The sequence below is a fragment of the Colletes gigas genome, unplaced genomic scaffold, assembly GCF_013123115.1.
Source record: "Colletes gigas isolate AHSC1104 unplaced genomic scaffold, ASM1312311v1 Colletes_gigas_Sc00047, whole genome shotgun sequence".
Lineage (NCBI taxonomy): Eukaryota > Metazoa > Arthropoda > Insecta > Hymenoptera > Colletidae > Colletes > Colletes gigas.
The window spans coordinates 762062-778167 of record NW_025106676.1 but is presented as its reverse complement, the minus strand read 5'-3'; the positions used below and the strand labels follow the sequence as shown (position 1 = coordinate 778167).

Sequence of the window (16106 nt, the reverse complement as noted above, 5' to 3'; positions counted from 1 at the left end):
AAGAAATATGGAGATTATCGCGTTAGCTATCGCAATTAGTTTCGTTATTTATATAGCTTCGTAATTGTATTTATGTGTCCGTGGTATCCCTGTAGATTTATCATTCCCGTAAACCCTGGCAAACTCGACAGTTTTATCAGCGATAAATCAATCGAAATTTCTGAAGTTTCAAATAAGAATCGTCGTAGTAAAAATACTAGACGAGCGTTAGATTGGAAGGTTCCAGAAAAATGGCGAAATTCGTTAACTTGCTAAAAATACAAAGAGTTCTCAATTTTATCTTCTTTTTTTAAAGAATAATCTGTTACAAAAGGTGTCGAAAAAGAAATTCGTTTCGTCCTCAACATTTGTTTCAATTATAGCTTGAAACATAGAAATACAATATTCTAAACTAAAGTAGTGTTATTTACAATTTTACAAGCATTAGAATTCTTTCATTGTAAACAATATTGCAATACGTAAGGTCAAAGTGACGGTCATTGGTGACCACCGTGGCAATCAACGTATTAAAATCACAGAATTCCTAAATAACATATGTTAGTAATTTACGTTGACTTTGATCGATGCAATGCAGCCTAATTAAAACTAAAAACAGAAACTAAAAAATGGGCTTCGATAAAAATAGGTGCAATCGATTAATAATTAATATTTGCATAGATGGAAGGATTATTTGTTCTCGTCAATTATCGGTACATTTAACCTTTTTTGCCGTGTTTGGCTCTGAGGGGCCACGTTCGCGATATAAGTTAAAGCAAACGGAATTTGTAGAATGAAAAGCGCGACAACGCGAAAGTGACAAAATTGCAACGAGCAGGAGAAGCGAAATCGACGATCGGAGTTGTGGATCTTCGTTACATGACCTTCCCCCTGCACTCGGTGCACATCAAGATGCAAATGCGAACGAGTTTACATGCGAGCGTTCGCTCGAGTTCGAGGTCGCATGAATAAAGCGACGAAGCGAACGCGGAAGGCTGGGAAATTAATAGATTGTAACTTGTATCTGTAAGAAAATTTCGTGAAAATCGCGAGAGCAAAGGGCGTAAAATTATTCACAAAAGAGGATGAGAGTCATATGCGTTTGTTTCCTGGCAAAGTAATTCCGGTTTAAATTAGGGTTGACATTTGGGTAATTTCAATGTGTGTTTAACTTTAACAATTATATATATTACTGAGTTTGCGTTGTTTTGGAAATGCTAGAAATTATAATAAACCAAGATAAATATTATAAAGTAATCGTGACTCAAATTCACTATAAGGGGTTGAATATCGACCTACCGAACATTCGGCTATTTTTCTATCTTTATGCAAATTCATGTTTTTATAAATATAACAGTTCGTATCTTACTTTAAGTATTTCTCATATTTCTGCATACGAAGTTCTGTAGTTTTTTGAAAATTAAAATTACATAAACATCCGCAGTTTAGTAATGATACACATACACATATCGATGGTTGAATAAAAATAGCAACCACTGTACGCGTTAGAAGTTGGCCAAGTATGTTCAAAGAAGGGTGGTTAAAAAGAATTTCAGGTTTTTCTAGATACATCGAAACACAAGTTTACTGTAAATTAGCGTGTTCCCGAAAACCGAACGCTCGGAGAACAAGGCTTCTCTAAATCGTGGCGATAGTAGATAAAAACCGGAAACCACCTCTTCCGTGACAAGAGGTTCCAAAGTAGTTCTCGGAATAAAAGTGGTCCGGAGATTCCAAAATGTCTCGAAGAACGCCATGGAAGATCGGTTCCCCGTAAATCAGCGTTGAAACGAGTACTTTCGACGGAAAAAACGGGTCGATCCCCCTTTATATACATTCGAAAAAGAATTTTATACGTCTCCCGAGAAAATTTGAGCAAACCTTAACCTGTATCGTGGAGCATTTCTCTACCCCAAAATATACTATAAATATAGAGCACAATATTGATTACATATAAAATAAACTGTAGCCTAAACTCATCAATATTTTATATCAGCTATTGACTCTCGATGATCTTGGTATATTTTTAAAATGTTCGATTTCGATATAGCAGCAATCGAATTAACTCAGAACTCGTCTAAGAATAAGTAAAAATTAAGACTTAAAAGTCGTGCCAAAGGGGTCGAAGAATCCAAAATCGTCGAGCAAACAGCGTAATTCAATGACTCCGTGGCTAATAACCGTTGATGCGTCGTTAAGCCAATTATTAAAAAAAAAAAAGAATCTCGAGGATACACGGTGCTCCGCAACAAGAAACTCGGGTTGCTGAAACGTTATCCGACTTTCATCTAATTAAGCCGACCGTCGATGTCCTTGGTGTACCTGATAATACCATCCTGCTACCGAGATGGTTGCCGCGATCAGATCGGCGGTGGCCGATTGCATTCAAATCAATTTTTTTCTCGAAACAATTACTCGCCGATTCAGTTCGCCTCGACTCTCGGTGCCGGCGTAACAAACAATGCCGCAACGAGCAAACGACAAGCGAAAAAGAAAGAGCAAAGATCAAAAAGGGGGGCACGGGGCGAGCAATGGCAATCAATTAAGACTCGCCGAGCGTCGTATAACGTAATAACGCAATTTAATTTATGCCGGTTTTTATCGGACGCCCGGAGTTCCCAGTACTGGGTTGGGTACATATGTCGAATAAGTTATGGTTATGGGTATCAATTTATATGCATGCCGCATATCGCGTCGAAGAGCCTAGAACGTTTCTCACCGCGAGCCACGGCATGAGACGTCTCGGAGATAAAGCAGGAGGGACAGATAAGCGTGAAAGAGAAAGAGGGACCAACAACTTTCCGAGAACCGTTCGAACGCGGTTCTTCTGCCACCCTCGCGAACGACGCGACTCTTTGTACTCCCTGGAAACCGATCTCCAGTCTCCTACGTCTAATTTTTTCACCGACCCTGCCACCGTCAACCACGTCCATCGACCACCAAAAAGTGGCAAAAAGATACCGCGATTCTCAATTTGTCCGATCTCTCTTCGTTAAACGTTACGAGTGGCGGTTTAAACATTTTACATTGGCTACTGAAATCTTTTATCAAGTTTGCTCTTGTAAAAAATGCTTAAAATAACGTCGAACTTCTCGCCCCTGATTTACAAAATCCAGTTGGACGCAAAATTGTTCGTTCATTGTACATCGATTTCAACGAAGTTAATACAAATCCTGGCAGAAAGTCTCCGATCATACACATTGATGCAAATTTTACGAAAAACTGTCATGTTTTATGATTATAAAATGTTATTGTGTATGATTAAGACCGATGGGAAATCTAAGGAAATAATTAACTACAAAATAACACAAACTTCCATTTACTTTCAAAGACACCGTTGAAGGAAAACAAAGTGTTACATGGAAAAAGTTTTCGATCACTGAAAGGCTTGGAAATAAGTTTCACATCATGAATGAAATAATTAGTTTTACGAATGTTGAACCGTGGAGTGTAAGTATAAACACAAGACGAGTCCACAAAAATGTAAACAAACGCTCTTATGTCCGAAGCAGCAGTTAGTAGTCTTTCATTCAATGAACAAGTAAGCCAGAAGTGTACAATACGCCATCGCGTTAATTGTATTCAAAAGATATAAAAACAAGAATAATTGAGCTCCTCAAGAAGGGAAACACACAGAGAAAAGTTGCAAAATGAATTGAGTGTAGTCAAAGTACCATTAGTACCATTAGCCATAAAGTTATCGTGGGAAGAAATTTCATCCATGAATTGTAAAAAGTTAATAACACCAATGTCACAGCCTATTGAAACTGTCATCCGAGCACGAGGTAATGTAATAAAATATTAATGCTACCTTTGATCGGAAATTTTTTCTCATGTAACATTTTCTTTTCCTCCTACGTTGTCTTTGAAAATAAATGAAAGTTTGTGTTATTTTCTAGTTAATTACTTCCTACAAAACTCCCTTACATTTCCCATCGGTCTTAATTACATACAATAATAACATTTTATAATCTTAAAACACGTCATTTTTTCGTAAAATTAGTATCAATGTGTACGATCGGAAACTTCCTGCCAGGGGTTGTATTCACGCCTTCCGTTTCACAACTTCCGCGAGACCTTTCGGGCGTGTAAATATTAATTGCCCGCGTAATTAGTCCGGATGATCTTTCTATTTGTCAACGGGTTCGCGTACATCCCTAAAAAGTATGGTCCAATTTATGGGCCCGCCCCGGGGCCCGATCCTTTCGGTACGTGCATCTGGACGAATGGACTCGCGACGCGGCCTATATATTATACAAAGTTTCCCCCGTGCGCCCTCTCTGTTCCTCCAAATCGTGCGGATACCCGAATGGGGAAGACGAGTCAATATCTCTCCCCACGTGAAGCCGCAGGCAGGTAAAAATGTCTCAACTTGGGTGCCCTGGCTCGTCCTGGCTGCTCCTTTTGCTCCTTTATTCCCAGGATCCTCCTTCTCTCCCTATCTATCTATCTTCCGCCGAGAGCGGCTCCTTCGCGAGCCAGACGAGAGGTGGGGAGGACCGACCACGAAGAAGAGGAACATACCAGAACGAGATGGATGAACCGTTCGTTCTTTCTGCGCTAAATAAAAGTAGCGAATGCGCCGTGCATAGTTCCTAACCTCGTTGTTAGACTAATGATTAGGCCCCGCGCGTGTGACGGCTGTTGAGTTTTCGGTTCTTCTTCGCCGTTTCATTTGTTAATATCCCTCTCTTTCCACTATAGTGTTGGATCCTCTTCTCGAAACGGTGTTTCGTTTTTCGAAAATTCTGTTCTTTGACCGTTTTCGACATTTGTTAAATATCTTTTTTAATCGAAAGCTCAACGTCGCAACGACAACGAGGTCGTTAGTGACATAGATTATTATTTATCGGCGATTAAATAGATGAATTTGAGGATATTTTTCGCATTCTCGGTATTATTGAAAGCTTCTTTTAGTCAATTTGGAAGCCTTGCCTGGATTCGTGAGGTATTCTGTACAGGAGAGCAATATATGTTCGAAATGTCTTGTCAACCAAGCAATTAAAGATGCTTAGGCTGTTATCGGTTGTTATCGATCAGGTCCCGATTAATCGAATATAAAGCCGCCCGTTAAAATCGGATAGGTGAGACCGAACGCGTAGTCAATTAAAGTCTCGTACGATCGATGATCGATGGAGACACGGTGTCGGGGATGGAGATGGATCATTAAGGGAACACAATGAGAGGAATTCCCACGCTGGACGTGTTCGGATGATCCGAAAGGGGGCATCTGGCCGTTGTTTTACTTAGAACTAATAATCCGGGGCCGGAGTCACGGTCGAAAGTCGTCGAAGAGAGAGAGAAAGTGAGAGAGTGAGAGAGAGAGAGAGTGAGTGAGTGAGTGAGTGTGTGTGTGAGAGAGAGAGAGAGAGCCGGGGGATCGACTGATCGTCGATCGGCGGTTCTACGGCCGAGAGGAACAGCTTAGGGATATTTCCAGGAAAATATCGCAAGAACGAGCAGGGCGTTTTAAGAGAAAAGAGGATCGAGAAACGGTCTCTTTCTCTGTTTCTCTTTCCGTGTTCTCGCGTGCACGTTGCGCGGAGGAGAGGAGAGGTTTGTAGGTGTATAAGAGAGGACTGTCGGAGGAGGACCGAGGACGTAGAGAAGTAGAAGGTTGGTGGGGTAAAAAACAAAAGTCCAGTCGGTCGTGGAGCGGTCCAGGATGGTCCCAAGCTATTCGGGACCACCCCGAGAGCCGAGGGGTCCAGCTCGGCTCGCGGCAATCAGGTGCCGTTGGAATGCGACCGTCCGAGAGAAAAACAAAACAAATTTTTATGCCCTCCGTCCCCACCCGTCCCTCCTTTCGGGCTCTCGTTCGCTTTACTCCTCATTCTAGCCCCCCACCCCCGAAGTCGGAGTCGGCCTCCTCGGGAGAAGCATTAGGCATTACTTAAGGGCCCACGGTTCACCGTGGAGGAAGGGTACCTACTGCTGCTTCCCTTTGCTCGCCAAGGCGCTCGCTTTGGCGGCAGAAAAAAGGACGATTTCACGCTGCGAATTGTCCACGGCTCGTTCTGGGGGCCTCTCATTTACGAGGGTAACGATTCCCTTATCGATCTCGTGCCGGAACGAGGATAGCTGGTTATCGGTGTCGGCTACGGCCACTCCACCTACCGGCGATCCTCCCTAACGGTGGATGAGTTTCGAACGAGGATTAAGATACTGAAACGAGCATGCTTCATTGTCTCGGGGGAAAATTGATTTGCTGGCAGTTCGCCCTGAGCGATGGAATTACCTTCTCTGTGAGCGCTTCTACGACGCTAACAAGAGGCCATTATCCTTTTTTTAAACACTCTCGAAAATATTAACCCTTTCAACTCGTATGTCGTCGTACAGGCGACATTATACGTTTTACCGTTGCGCTCGTATGTCGTTATACAGGGCATTCGGCTACCCCTGGAAAAAAGACAAAAATTAAAAATATCAATTTCTTGACTGAGATTTTGTTAAAAAGTTATTCCAAAATTAAATTAAAAAATTTCAAATCATTCACAAAAAAATTATTTTTGGTTGCGGGGCTCAATTATAATCATTTTTGGTGAATAGACATACCCTCGAAATCCTAACCATTTTCGAAAAATACATTCCTTACCGAAAATATAATTTCTGGCCAGAAATGTCACTCCAAAATTTTATGCGTATCTTTAAAACATCATAACTTCTGAACGGATTGAGGGATTTGAATGTTTAAAAATGCAAATAACGCGTACTTCAGTGAAGAATGTGTAGAAATTTTAACAATATTAAAAAAGTTGTTCCATGACCCCATAAAGTGACAAAAACGCCATAAAAATGGTCCAATTTTCAAACAGCCATAACTCCTACAATAGTGAATATATTTTAATGAAATTTTTTTCTGAAGTAGTGCTCATGAATACCTACAAGAAAATACTAGTCAACTTTTCTGTAGGGCATCAAAAAAAATTACTAAAAATCAAATACGGATTTTTAAGAAAAATCGACAGGGGTAGGTGCTGAAATTTTTCGGCGGAAATAAAAAGTTCCAAATCATTCTGAAAAAAATATTTTCGGTTCCGGGAGTCAATTACAATCATTTCTGCTCAATACACATTCCCCTAAAACTTTCGAGAGTGTCTAAACTTTTGGGCGAAAAAAAAAATTTTGAAGTCATTCTAAAAAAATTATTTTCAGTTGCGGGGGTTAACTGCAATCATTTTTGGTGAATAGATATACTCTCAAAGTCGTACACACTTTCAAGAAAAAAATTCTTTACCGAAAATATACTGTGTGACCGGAAATGTTTCTATAACTTTTTAACGAAGTCACAATCAACAAATTAGTATCCTTCAGTTTCGTCTTATTTTGGCCTCTAGATTCTCCCATTAAAATTTTTCCCAGGTGTGGCCGAACACCCTGTATAGTCGGCATCCTACATTTTATTATTATACGCGTATTTACGTTAGTAGTTCATTCTAGGGATCTTTGTTACAAAGTTTTCTTTGACCAGGCAGTCAGAAAATCGATGTTTTTTTAATTTTTCTTTCTCGAAAGTAATACTATTCAGAAATTAAATGCCAAAGTTTCATGACGCGATGAAAAATAAGGATTTGGGAAATGAAATTGTCGAGCTCTGAAGTCACAGGAGACTCTGTACATAAAATAAATAAATGAGAGATAAAAGATTTTTCCTGTTTTGTCCTGGCTAATTGGTTTTGTTCCCGAGGTCACTCGTTTATAAAAAAAATCATTAAAAATAAATAAAAAATTGTAATACAAGATTGTGTTTTCAAGGGGAATATTGGGAACTATATTTCATACACTCATAAAGGCTGGTAATAGAAAATATACCGAAGCCTCATATTTGATGTACAGCATTATTTTAACTATTAGCATTCCTGTGTGCCCTATGTGTTCCTTCTAATTTAGAAATTAGTTTTATTTATTTCTTAAATATTTTGAAAACTTAAAATGTATATGCACATATTATACAGATTTTCACTGTTCAAGAGGGGGTGAAATATAGGTTAAAGTGTATTTTTCTAATTTTTTCTACTAAACCGACAAGTTAAATTGTAATATGTTACCATAAAAATGTTTTCATTTTAATCGCATATGAACAAAAATTCCAAGTTGATTGATTATTGAATATAAATACGAATGCAACGGGTTAACTTGTCCCGGATACGTAGTTCTTTTCGTCGAGCGGTATTTAACCCTTTGACTGGCGGCTTACTTTAATCCAGAATCGTCGCTTTTTCGCATTATGCAACGGTCGTTTACCAAACTGAGTTATTGATAAATAATTTTATAGCTTGTCGACACGATCGAAACCCTTTTATTAACCCTTTGATGTACGATTTAATACCAATTAACTTTTCAAACGTATACTATTTCATTTTGTTTTGTTTGTACGAAGAATGGCCACGGAAAGGAATAGATATGTTTTACGAATGCCTCGTGAATGTAAAAATGTGTTGATTTTAATACATAAAACTTGATGACGAGTTAGTAGCCTCATGATTGTGAAACTTGACATCAAGAACTTGTGACGAGTCAGACTCGTCATCGTATGGCAAGGGATTAAAATTTAGTTTAGGGTCGAAATGGACCCAGAATGTGGCGGTAGAAAGCGTTGTAGTCAGAAGAAGATCGGTATTTCCATCGAACTCGGGATCGATAGCTCGAAAGAGAAACGGTTGTCGAGGAATTCAGGCAACATCTAGGTAGACAATTAGAAGAGGAAAGTTTGGGTCGTTGGTCTGAAATTTATCCTAAATGAATAGGTTACTCAGTTTATAAAGATACTTCTTCGACCGGCTGTATACATTCGAAATGTCTATTCTTCGTCTTCGGATAGAGATAACGTGTAGTGGCGATTTACTCGAAACGTTACGATAATTACACTTCGACGAGGCAATTGCAAATAATTGCGTCGTTCAACTTAACGTTGGAATATAAAAATTAATCGACCGGAACCATTAGATTACATACTTTGAGAACAATTAAAAAATAATTTATCGCACTATTTGCCTCTACAATTTCCTAAGAAAAGAAGAATCAATTCCTAATGATTGATCGAATGACCATTAAATTATAAAGAGTTTCAAAGTTTTCTAATATTTTTATTATGGAAAGTATACACAATTATATAATTACGATTAATCGTTCTACACTAGTTACAAGCATTCTCAACATTGTTAATAAAAAATGAAGGTACACTCAAAATAATGTAAATTAGTCAAAATCTTACCTCACACGATATCTTAATGATAATTAATATTTGTCTCAATGCTCAAATATTGGAACATTATACGTGCGAGATTCATGAAATTTTAATAATATTATTTGTTCTATACAGTTATCGGTACATTTACCTCACAATTGTCCTTGGAATTGACAAGTTTATTTAGTATTCAATACTTTTACTTCTTCGAATGGCAGCAGGAGTTGCTATCGTCGGTACAGGACAGTCCCATACGCGTAACAGGACGATTTATTTGTTCCTCCTCCAACGGCTCGCACTTACAGCCCTCTTAACGCGTTATCACAGAGGAGCATCGGTCCCGATAAAAAAAAGAAAAAGTTTCCTTTTTAAAACGCTTGATGAGAGCCATGGAAATGAACGAACGTTTACAAAAGTTGTGTGTCTTTTGCCGTCGAACGACGATAACGAGTAGCCGATGATTTACTCCTAACGAATGAGCCTAAATGCCGTCGTCAGAGTCAAATTTTTTTACCGAGCATATAACATTTTCATACGTTATACGAGAATAAAATTTACCTGACTTTGTTCGTTGCGAAGCCACGTTATGTATCGTTTTTGCCCGGTTAACGAGACGATTTTTCTCGATCCGTAGATCATCATGTTCCTGGGGTGAGGCACGAGCGCGGCAAGAGGCTCTGGTTCGACGTCTCCGAGGTACCACCTGGAGAACACATAATCGGTGCGGAGCTTAGGCTCTATCGTAGCATGGACGTGAAGAATCGAAGAAACCGTGGATCGTACATGATCACGGCCTACCGAGTCCTGAGAACCGAAGACGGGTGAGTGTCCAAACAGAATTCATTCGCTTCCGCCGCCATTAATTAGAGAGTGTTGCATGAAACGCGTCCTTTCAAATATTCTCTCAGAATTTTGTTCCATAGAGACTACAACATCGTTCACGGTCAAATTTACAAGGTTTACTTATATGCGTTTGAACAACATTTTCGTATTCTTTGGGCCAAGAAAAATGAAAATGGGGGCCACTGAATCCTCTCAAACATAGTCACTTTCAAGATAGTTACACATTGTCCAAGATTGCGACGATTTTATTCATTCGAAATTCGAAAACGTAATTCACGTTTATACACATATTAGGTGTACAAATGAATAAACCAAATTATCTTCATCAGTTATAAAATCAAGTTTAAAGTTAATAGATTTTCCCGCTCTTTTGCGGTCATATAGTGTTGACATATAGCTAGTTAAAACAAAAGATAGTTTAGCGAAAGGCCCAACATAACTTTCAAAAGTATTCAATTCAGTAGAGTCGAAAATGACAACAGATAAGGTGCATATCCGACACTGCATTCTTTACGAATTCCAACAAGGGAAAAATGCTGCAAGAGCATGCGAATTGATTTGTTCCTTTCTCGGTGAAGGTATTGTATCGTATGATGTGTGCGCATTTTGTTTTAAGCGGTTTAAAAGCGGTGATTTCAGTCTAATCGACAAACAACGCCCTGGAGGCCCTCGGAAGTGCGACAACGATGATTTGGAACAACTGCTCGCTGAGAATGCAGTATAAACGCAAAAAGAACTTGCAGAACAGTTAGGAGTAACCTAGCAAACGATTTCCAAACGCCTACGTGAGATGGGAAAGATCCAGAAAGAAGGAAAATGGGTTCCGCATGAACTCACTGCAACCAACAAAAATCAACGAGTGGCAGCGTGTCTTTCTCTTCTCAATAAGCACTGTCAAAAGTCTTTCTTATGGAAAATCGTTACAGGTGATGAGAAATGGATACTCTATGACAATCCGAAACGCAGAAAGTCATGGGTAAATCCCGGCGAAGCATCAACATCGGTTGCAAAACCCAATCGCTTCGGAAAGAAGGTTCCTCTCTGCATTAAGTGGGATATCAAGGGCGTGGTTTATTAGGAGTTGTTAGAACTGGGTGAAACAGTTACTGCGGACTGCTAAAAACATCAATTAATCTGCTTGAGTCAAGCATTGGAACGAAAACGTCTGTATACTGGCAAAGGAGAACGTCCAGTGAAATTGTTGCATGACAACGCCAGGCCACATATTGTTTCCCATACAAAAGACACCATAATGAGTCTTGGCTGGGACGTCTTGCAGCACCCGGCGTATTCACCAGACATTGCTCCATCTGATTATCACCTGTTCCGGTCGATGCAACACACCTTATCCGATATGCACTTTCAATCAGTGGATAAGATCCGAAAATAGCTTGACGACTTTATCGGGTCCAAAAACGTAAAATTTTTCCGAGATGGAATTCATCAGCTGCCTGAAAGATGGCTTAAAGTTATAGAAAGTAACGGTGAATACTTTGATTGAACAATTCAATTTACTTTCTTTTAAAATAAACATTGAATATGGCTGAAAAAATTGGATTATTCATATGTACACTTAATAAAAATTCGCTTACTCATTTATATTCATCTTGTTTTCAATTCTCCGCATAATGCTTCTTATATTCTAAAATATTCGTTAAAAAATATCAGAACTCTTATTAATCGAATACGAAATGTTAAAATTGAAATATCTATGGTAGAATTAAGCTATTAACGTATAAGCTTGACTCCGAAATAAAAAAAGGAATAATTTCAAAGTTAAATTTGATCGTTTCGTAGTGTTCATAGGTGGCAGAATCGCGTGTTTTCTCTCTCTCGGCAAGTTTGCAACGATTCTACTCCTTAATGTCATTGTCGTGTCAGCAATTAGAGGGTCCTGGTTCCCGGAAAAGTTCTTCAGGTATTAGTTTTACCTGCAGCGAGCTCGAGCTGCCATTTCGGAGTGAGTAGGGGTGGCCGATAGTTTCGAGGTGACCTTTAACTGCCGCTCCGTTGGAGAAGATGACCGAAGAGGAAAAACGGTACTCTTCCTCTCCATCTTTGTCTCTTTTCGACGAGGTTTGCTTCCCGGGTGGGTGGCTAGACCAATTTCAGTGTTCCTTCGGGCAGAATCCGTGGTTTTTGACATCGTCATCGTGCCCCTAATTAGGCCGTCCTTAAGTCGCCGAAAAAATCTCAGGTATTTGTTCTACCTGTGAGAGCTTCGGGGACTAACCATTTCTTTTCGATTCTACCTTTCTCATTCATTGCCAGGGCCGTCCACGAATACTGGCAAAACGTTCTCGATCAGACTCCGGGTTCCATCCAAATGAAAACCAAGAATACATTTTTGAGTTATACGATGGGGAAATTAAAGGGGATTTAAAGTAAATAATAATAAAATTGTTATAAACGTACTATTATAGTGTACTTAATTAGAAAGATATTGTTAGAGAATTTTGGAAGCTTCCAAAGACGTGGATCCCTCTATTTGTCTTCTATGTAAACAACTTGAAGACTCATTTTAGATTCTACGCTCGAGTCTAGTGCCATCGAGACTAAATAATTCTTAACAGAGCTCTGGAATTCGCTAATTCCATTTCTTAGGGAAATTGTTAGAGTTTTGGATCTCGTTATCGCGTCAATAAAGTATTTCTGTCAAGGTTTCGAAGTTTGCAAAGATGTCTCTAGTCATCTGTGTTGCTAAAAATATCATTCAAATTTTATTAGGGAATTGGGTAAGTGAAAGAAATTTATTGGAAGGTTCAGATAGTCTTTTGAAAGAGCTAAAATTAGTTTGGAAGTTTGCAAAGATGTCTCTAGCCATCTGTGTTGTCAAAAATATCTTTCAAATTTTATTAGGAAATTGGGTGAGTGAAAGAGTTGAACACAATTGAGACTTGAATTCAACGTCATATCTTTAATACTAATGAATTCGACTGAAGAAATGCGCCTGGATAGGTTCAGTATAGCTATTATTGAGTTGTAGGATTAAAATGGATCAAATATAAGTTAGTATTAACAAACGAATAAATATATATATAATAAATCTTAAGATTGTTGTTCGAGCTCCACTTCTTATTTTCAGTTATTAAGTGGTTTAGGAAAGCTAACAAAAATGTTCATCCTAGTGTCGATAGTTTCAAATTTCTCTAAATTATTGGTGTTGTATATATATATATAATTTATAATATAATATATTTAAAATTTCGAAAATTCCCTGAACCGACAAAATTTTCGTTCCGTTCGAAGTTGCAAATTTGATCCTCGTCGATTTACGAATGTCGACAACCCAATCTCCGACACTTGAGAAAATTAGTTAGCCTTTCCCCCGATTTGGACGGTTCGTTTGCAGTTTTGCGTTCTATGAGTGGTCGTTTCGTGTCCCGGCGTGCCGGGACGAGGAGGATGTGGCGGATGGCGACAGCTTGTCTAGAGCCATCCCTGTCTACGGATACCTCCGTAGACTTTGGCACCGCGACCTGACCGATATACAGGCCCCGACAGGAAACGCTATTCCGTAAATTGAGGTAAATTAGCCGTGGAGACGGGCTCTGAGCAAGGAGTTAAGAGCACGAGTTACTTGCCGTGCCTACGCAGTTACACGCACGCATCAACTCCACCTCCTCTTCCTTCTTCTCCTTCTCTTTTTCGTCCTCCACCTCCTCCTCCTGTTCCTCCTTCTCCTCCTCTTCTTCTTCGAGCTTCTTCCGTCAAACTTGATGCGTGACGCATTCTCCTCCACCTCTTTATCCTCCTCCACCTTCTGGTCCAGCCGAGACAAGCTGGCGGCTCTGGTTTCTTACGTGTGCGCGCAGGTTTCCATAAGAGTTCCCGTTGGTAGGGGATTCACCAGCGGGTCAGCTGTCTCTGGCCCTCGAGATTCCTCTCTGACGAAAGTCAGACAGTGACATTTGCCGTAACGAGCCTCAGGGTCTCGTGCTTTTAGACCCAATTAGGGATTCATGAATTTTTCTTCTCGGTCGCGTTTATTAGACGGTCGTTCAGCGCGCTAGACACACATTATTCCCTAAGCACCGATTACATTACACTACTTTTCCTAGATCGACCTCGAATCCTTCGATCAAAAGCCCCAATACTTACATTGTAGTAAATTACACATAACTTATATTGTTTCACAAAAATTGAAGAAAACGTCCTAGGTGGGTTAAAAAATCTACACTTCTTAAAAGAGGAAGAAACATTCCAAAAATGTCAAATAAATTTACATTGCAAAACTAATTAATTTACACCAATTTAGACGCATAAAAGTTACCATACACGGTCTTTTGAGGTCTCGTAATGTCTACATATTTAGATTCCTCAAATCCTTGGTTGTGCTCTGTTTCGTACCTCGCTTGAACCGAAATCGTCGTCACGGAAGACGGTATTTATGTTTCAATCACGAATATTCAATTACTTCGATAAATTTCGACCGTCGACGATAAAGTTATTGAAACTTATTGTTGACTATAAAACGATCGATCAAGTTTTACTTTTCCAGCGAGCATAATGATGTTGAAACGCAATTATGGATACAATACGATGTAGCGTAACGTTCGACGTGCCGAAGATGTAATTAAATTAACGACGATTATTTTTTTTTTACTTTGCGGTATGTGTTATTGCTTATTCAGCAGAGACTCGTTTCGCACTATCCTGTTTAGTTATGTTAACACACACTCGACGGCTTATTGATATTCTTCGAGTCGTTAATTGACCGAACAAATTGAACGGAGATATGCGTTTAAGAAACTGCTAACATTTAATCACTATTGTTCCGCGTATTACGATGTAACAGCTGTGTTTTGAAATTGAAATGCATATTAGCTGAAACTCGACTGTCAACCATGCGACTGCCGCTGCTTCATGAATTCTTGTTTCGCTAATTCGTATGCGAGATTATTTGATCGTACATATAGTTCCTATTAATCGTACAAAATTGTTAATCGGTTCTGCGGGAAGAAAATCATTCTCGAATCGAAATGTTTCAAAATGTAGGAAAATGGTGTACTTGGAGTTCTATAAATCGTACGAATTATTTATTTATTAGTAAATAAAATTGAATTCCTCCAGGAATTATAATAATATTTCGTCGATCCGTCAATATGTGAATTAAGAATTGCAATTAAATTACTACAGAATCTGAATTAAAAATTGTAACTGAATTACTCCGAGAATTATAATTACAAAATGTAATTGTAAATATAAAGTTACGATTTAAATCAAAATGTAATTACAATTCCCGGAGTAATCGAATCGTGATTCCTCGCGACTCTGGCTCCGAGCCGTTCGCGTGGAAGCAAATAAATCAAACGATTCAGATAGGAAGACTGTAAGCGAAAAGAAAAAAAAAAGAAGAAATATGCATATTCATTAGCAAATAGTGCGCACAATTTCCAGCCGGGGAACTGTGCGTGCTGGAACATCGGAGATTCATCTCTTCTGTTTAACATTTGAACGTTTTCAATTATTCAATTACGAGAACGGTAATCAATCCCGGGAAAAAGATAAATGCGTCGTTTAAGAAGTGTCTTCGTTCGTGGGGATCAGAGGTGAGCATATCTCCTCAATGAACAATGATTAGTGTGTTTGACTGAAATCTTATTGACGCGCGAGTCACGTGCTGGATGGATTTGCACGAATCGTCGAGTCACGACGCTACAATCTATGGAATCGCGGCAAATAGTCGCGCAGTCCTCTCCTCTCGTGTTGTTATATCTCGGTTAGAAGCGATTACGTAAGGATTCAGTGGTTTCCTATCGATCGATTTTATCGACGTGCTGTGCGATTCAAAACTGTGAAACGATTCCAGTTACAGAGACAAAACCCTCCTTTCAAAAGCCCCCTCTTCGTTTATTTTTATCGGACGGTTCTTCTTAACCCTTTAACTACAACGCACTCTAACCCAGAACCGTCGCCTTTAAGCGATTAAGTAACGAAATTAAAACTGAGTAACATTTATAATCGACTAGATTATACCTGGCTAAGAGATTTTTCCAAATTTCACACTTATTATTTTCGTAACTAACTGTCCACCTACGGCTATAACTCCGGTTATGGTTGTCGTATCAATCTATAAGTTTGTAAAATATTGGTAAGA

The 16106-nt window shown here is 39.1% G+C and overlaps 1 protein-coding gene across 1 annotated transcript in view; it reads left to right on the top strand.

The window, feature by feature from the left end:
* Window positions 1-16106, top strand: part of LOC122403228 (protein 60A) — a 42740-nt gene that overhangs the window by 8757 nt on the left and 17877 nt on the right. The window contains exon 2 of the mRNA XM_043406613.1: window positions 9798-9984. Coding sequence (XP_043262548.1) covers window positions 9798-9984 — 187 coding nt within the window. The remainder of the gene's footprint in view (window positions 1-9797; window positions 9985-16106) is intronic.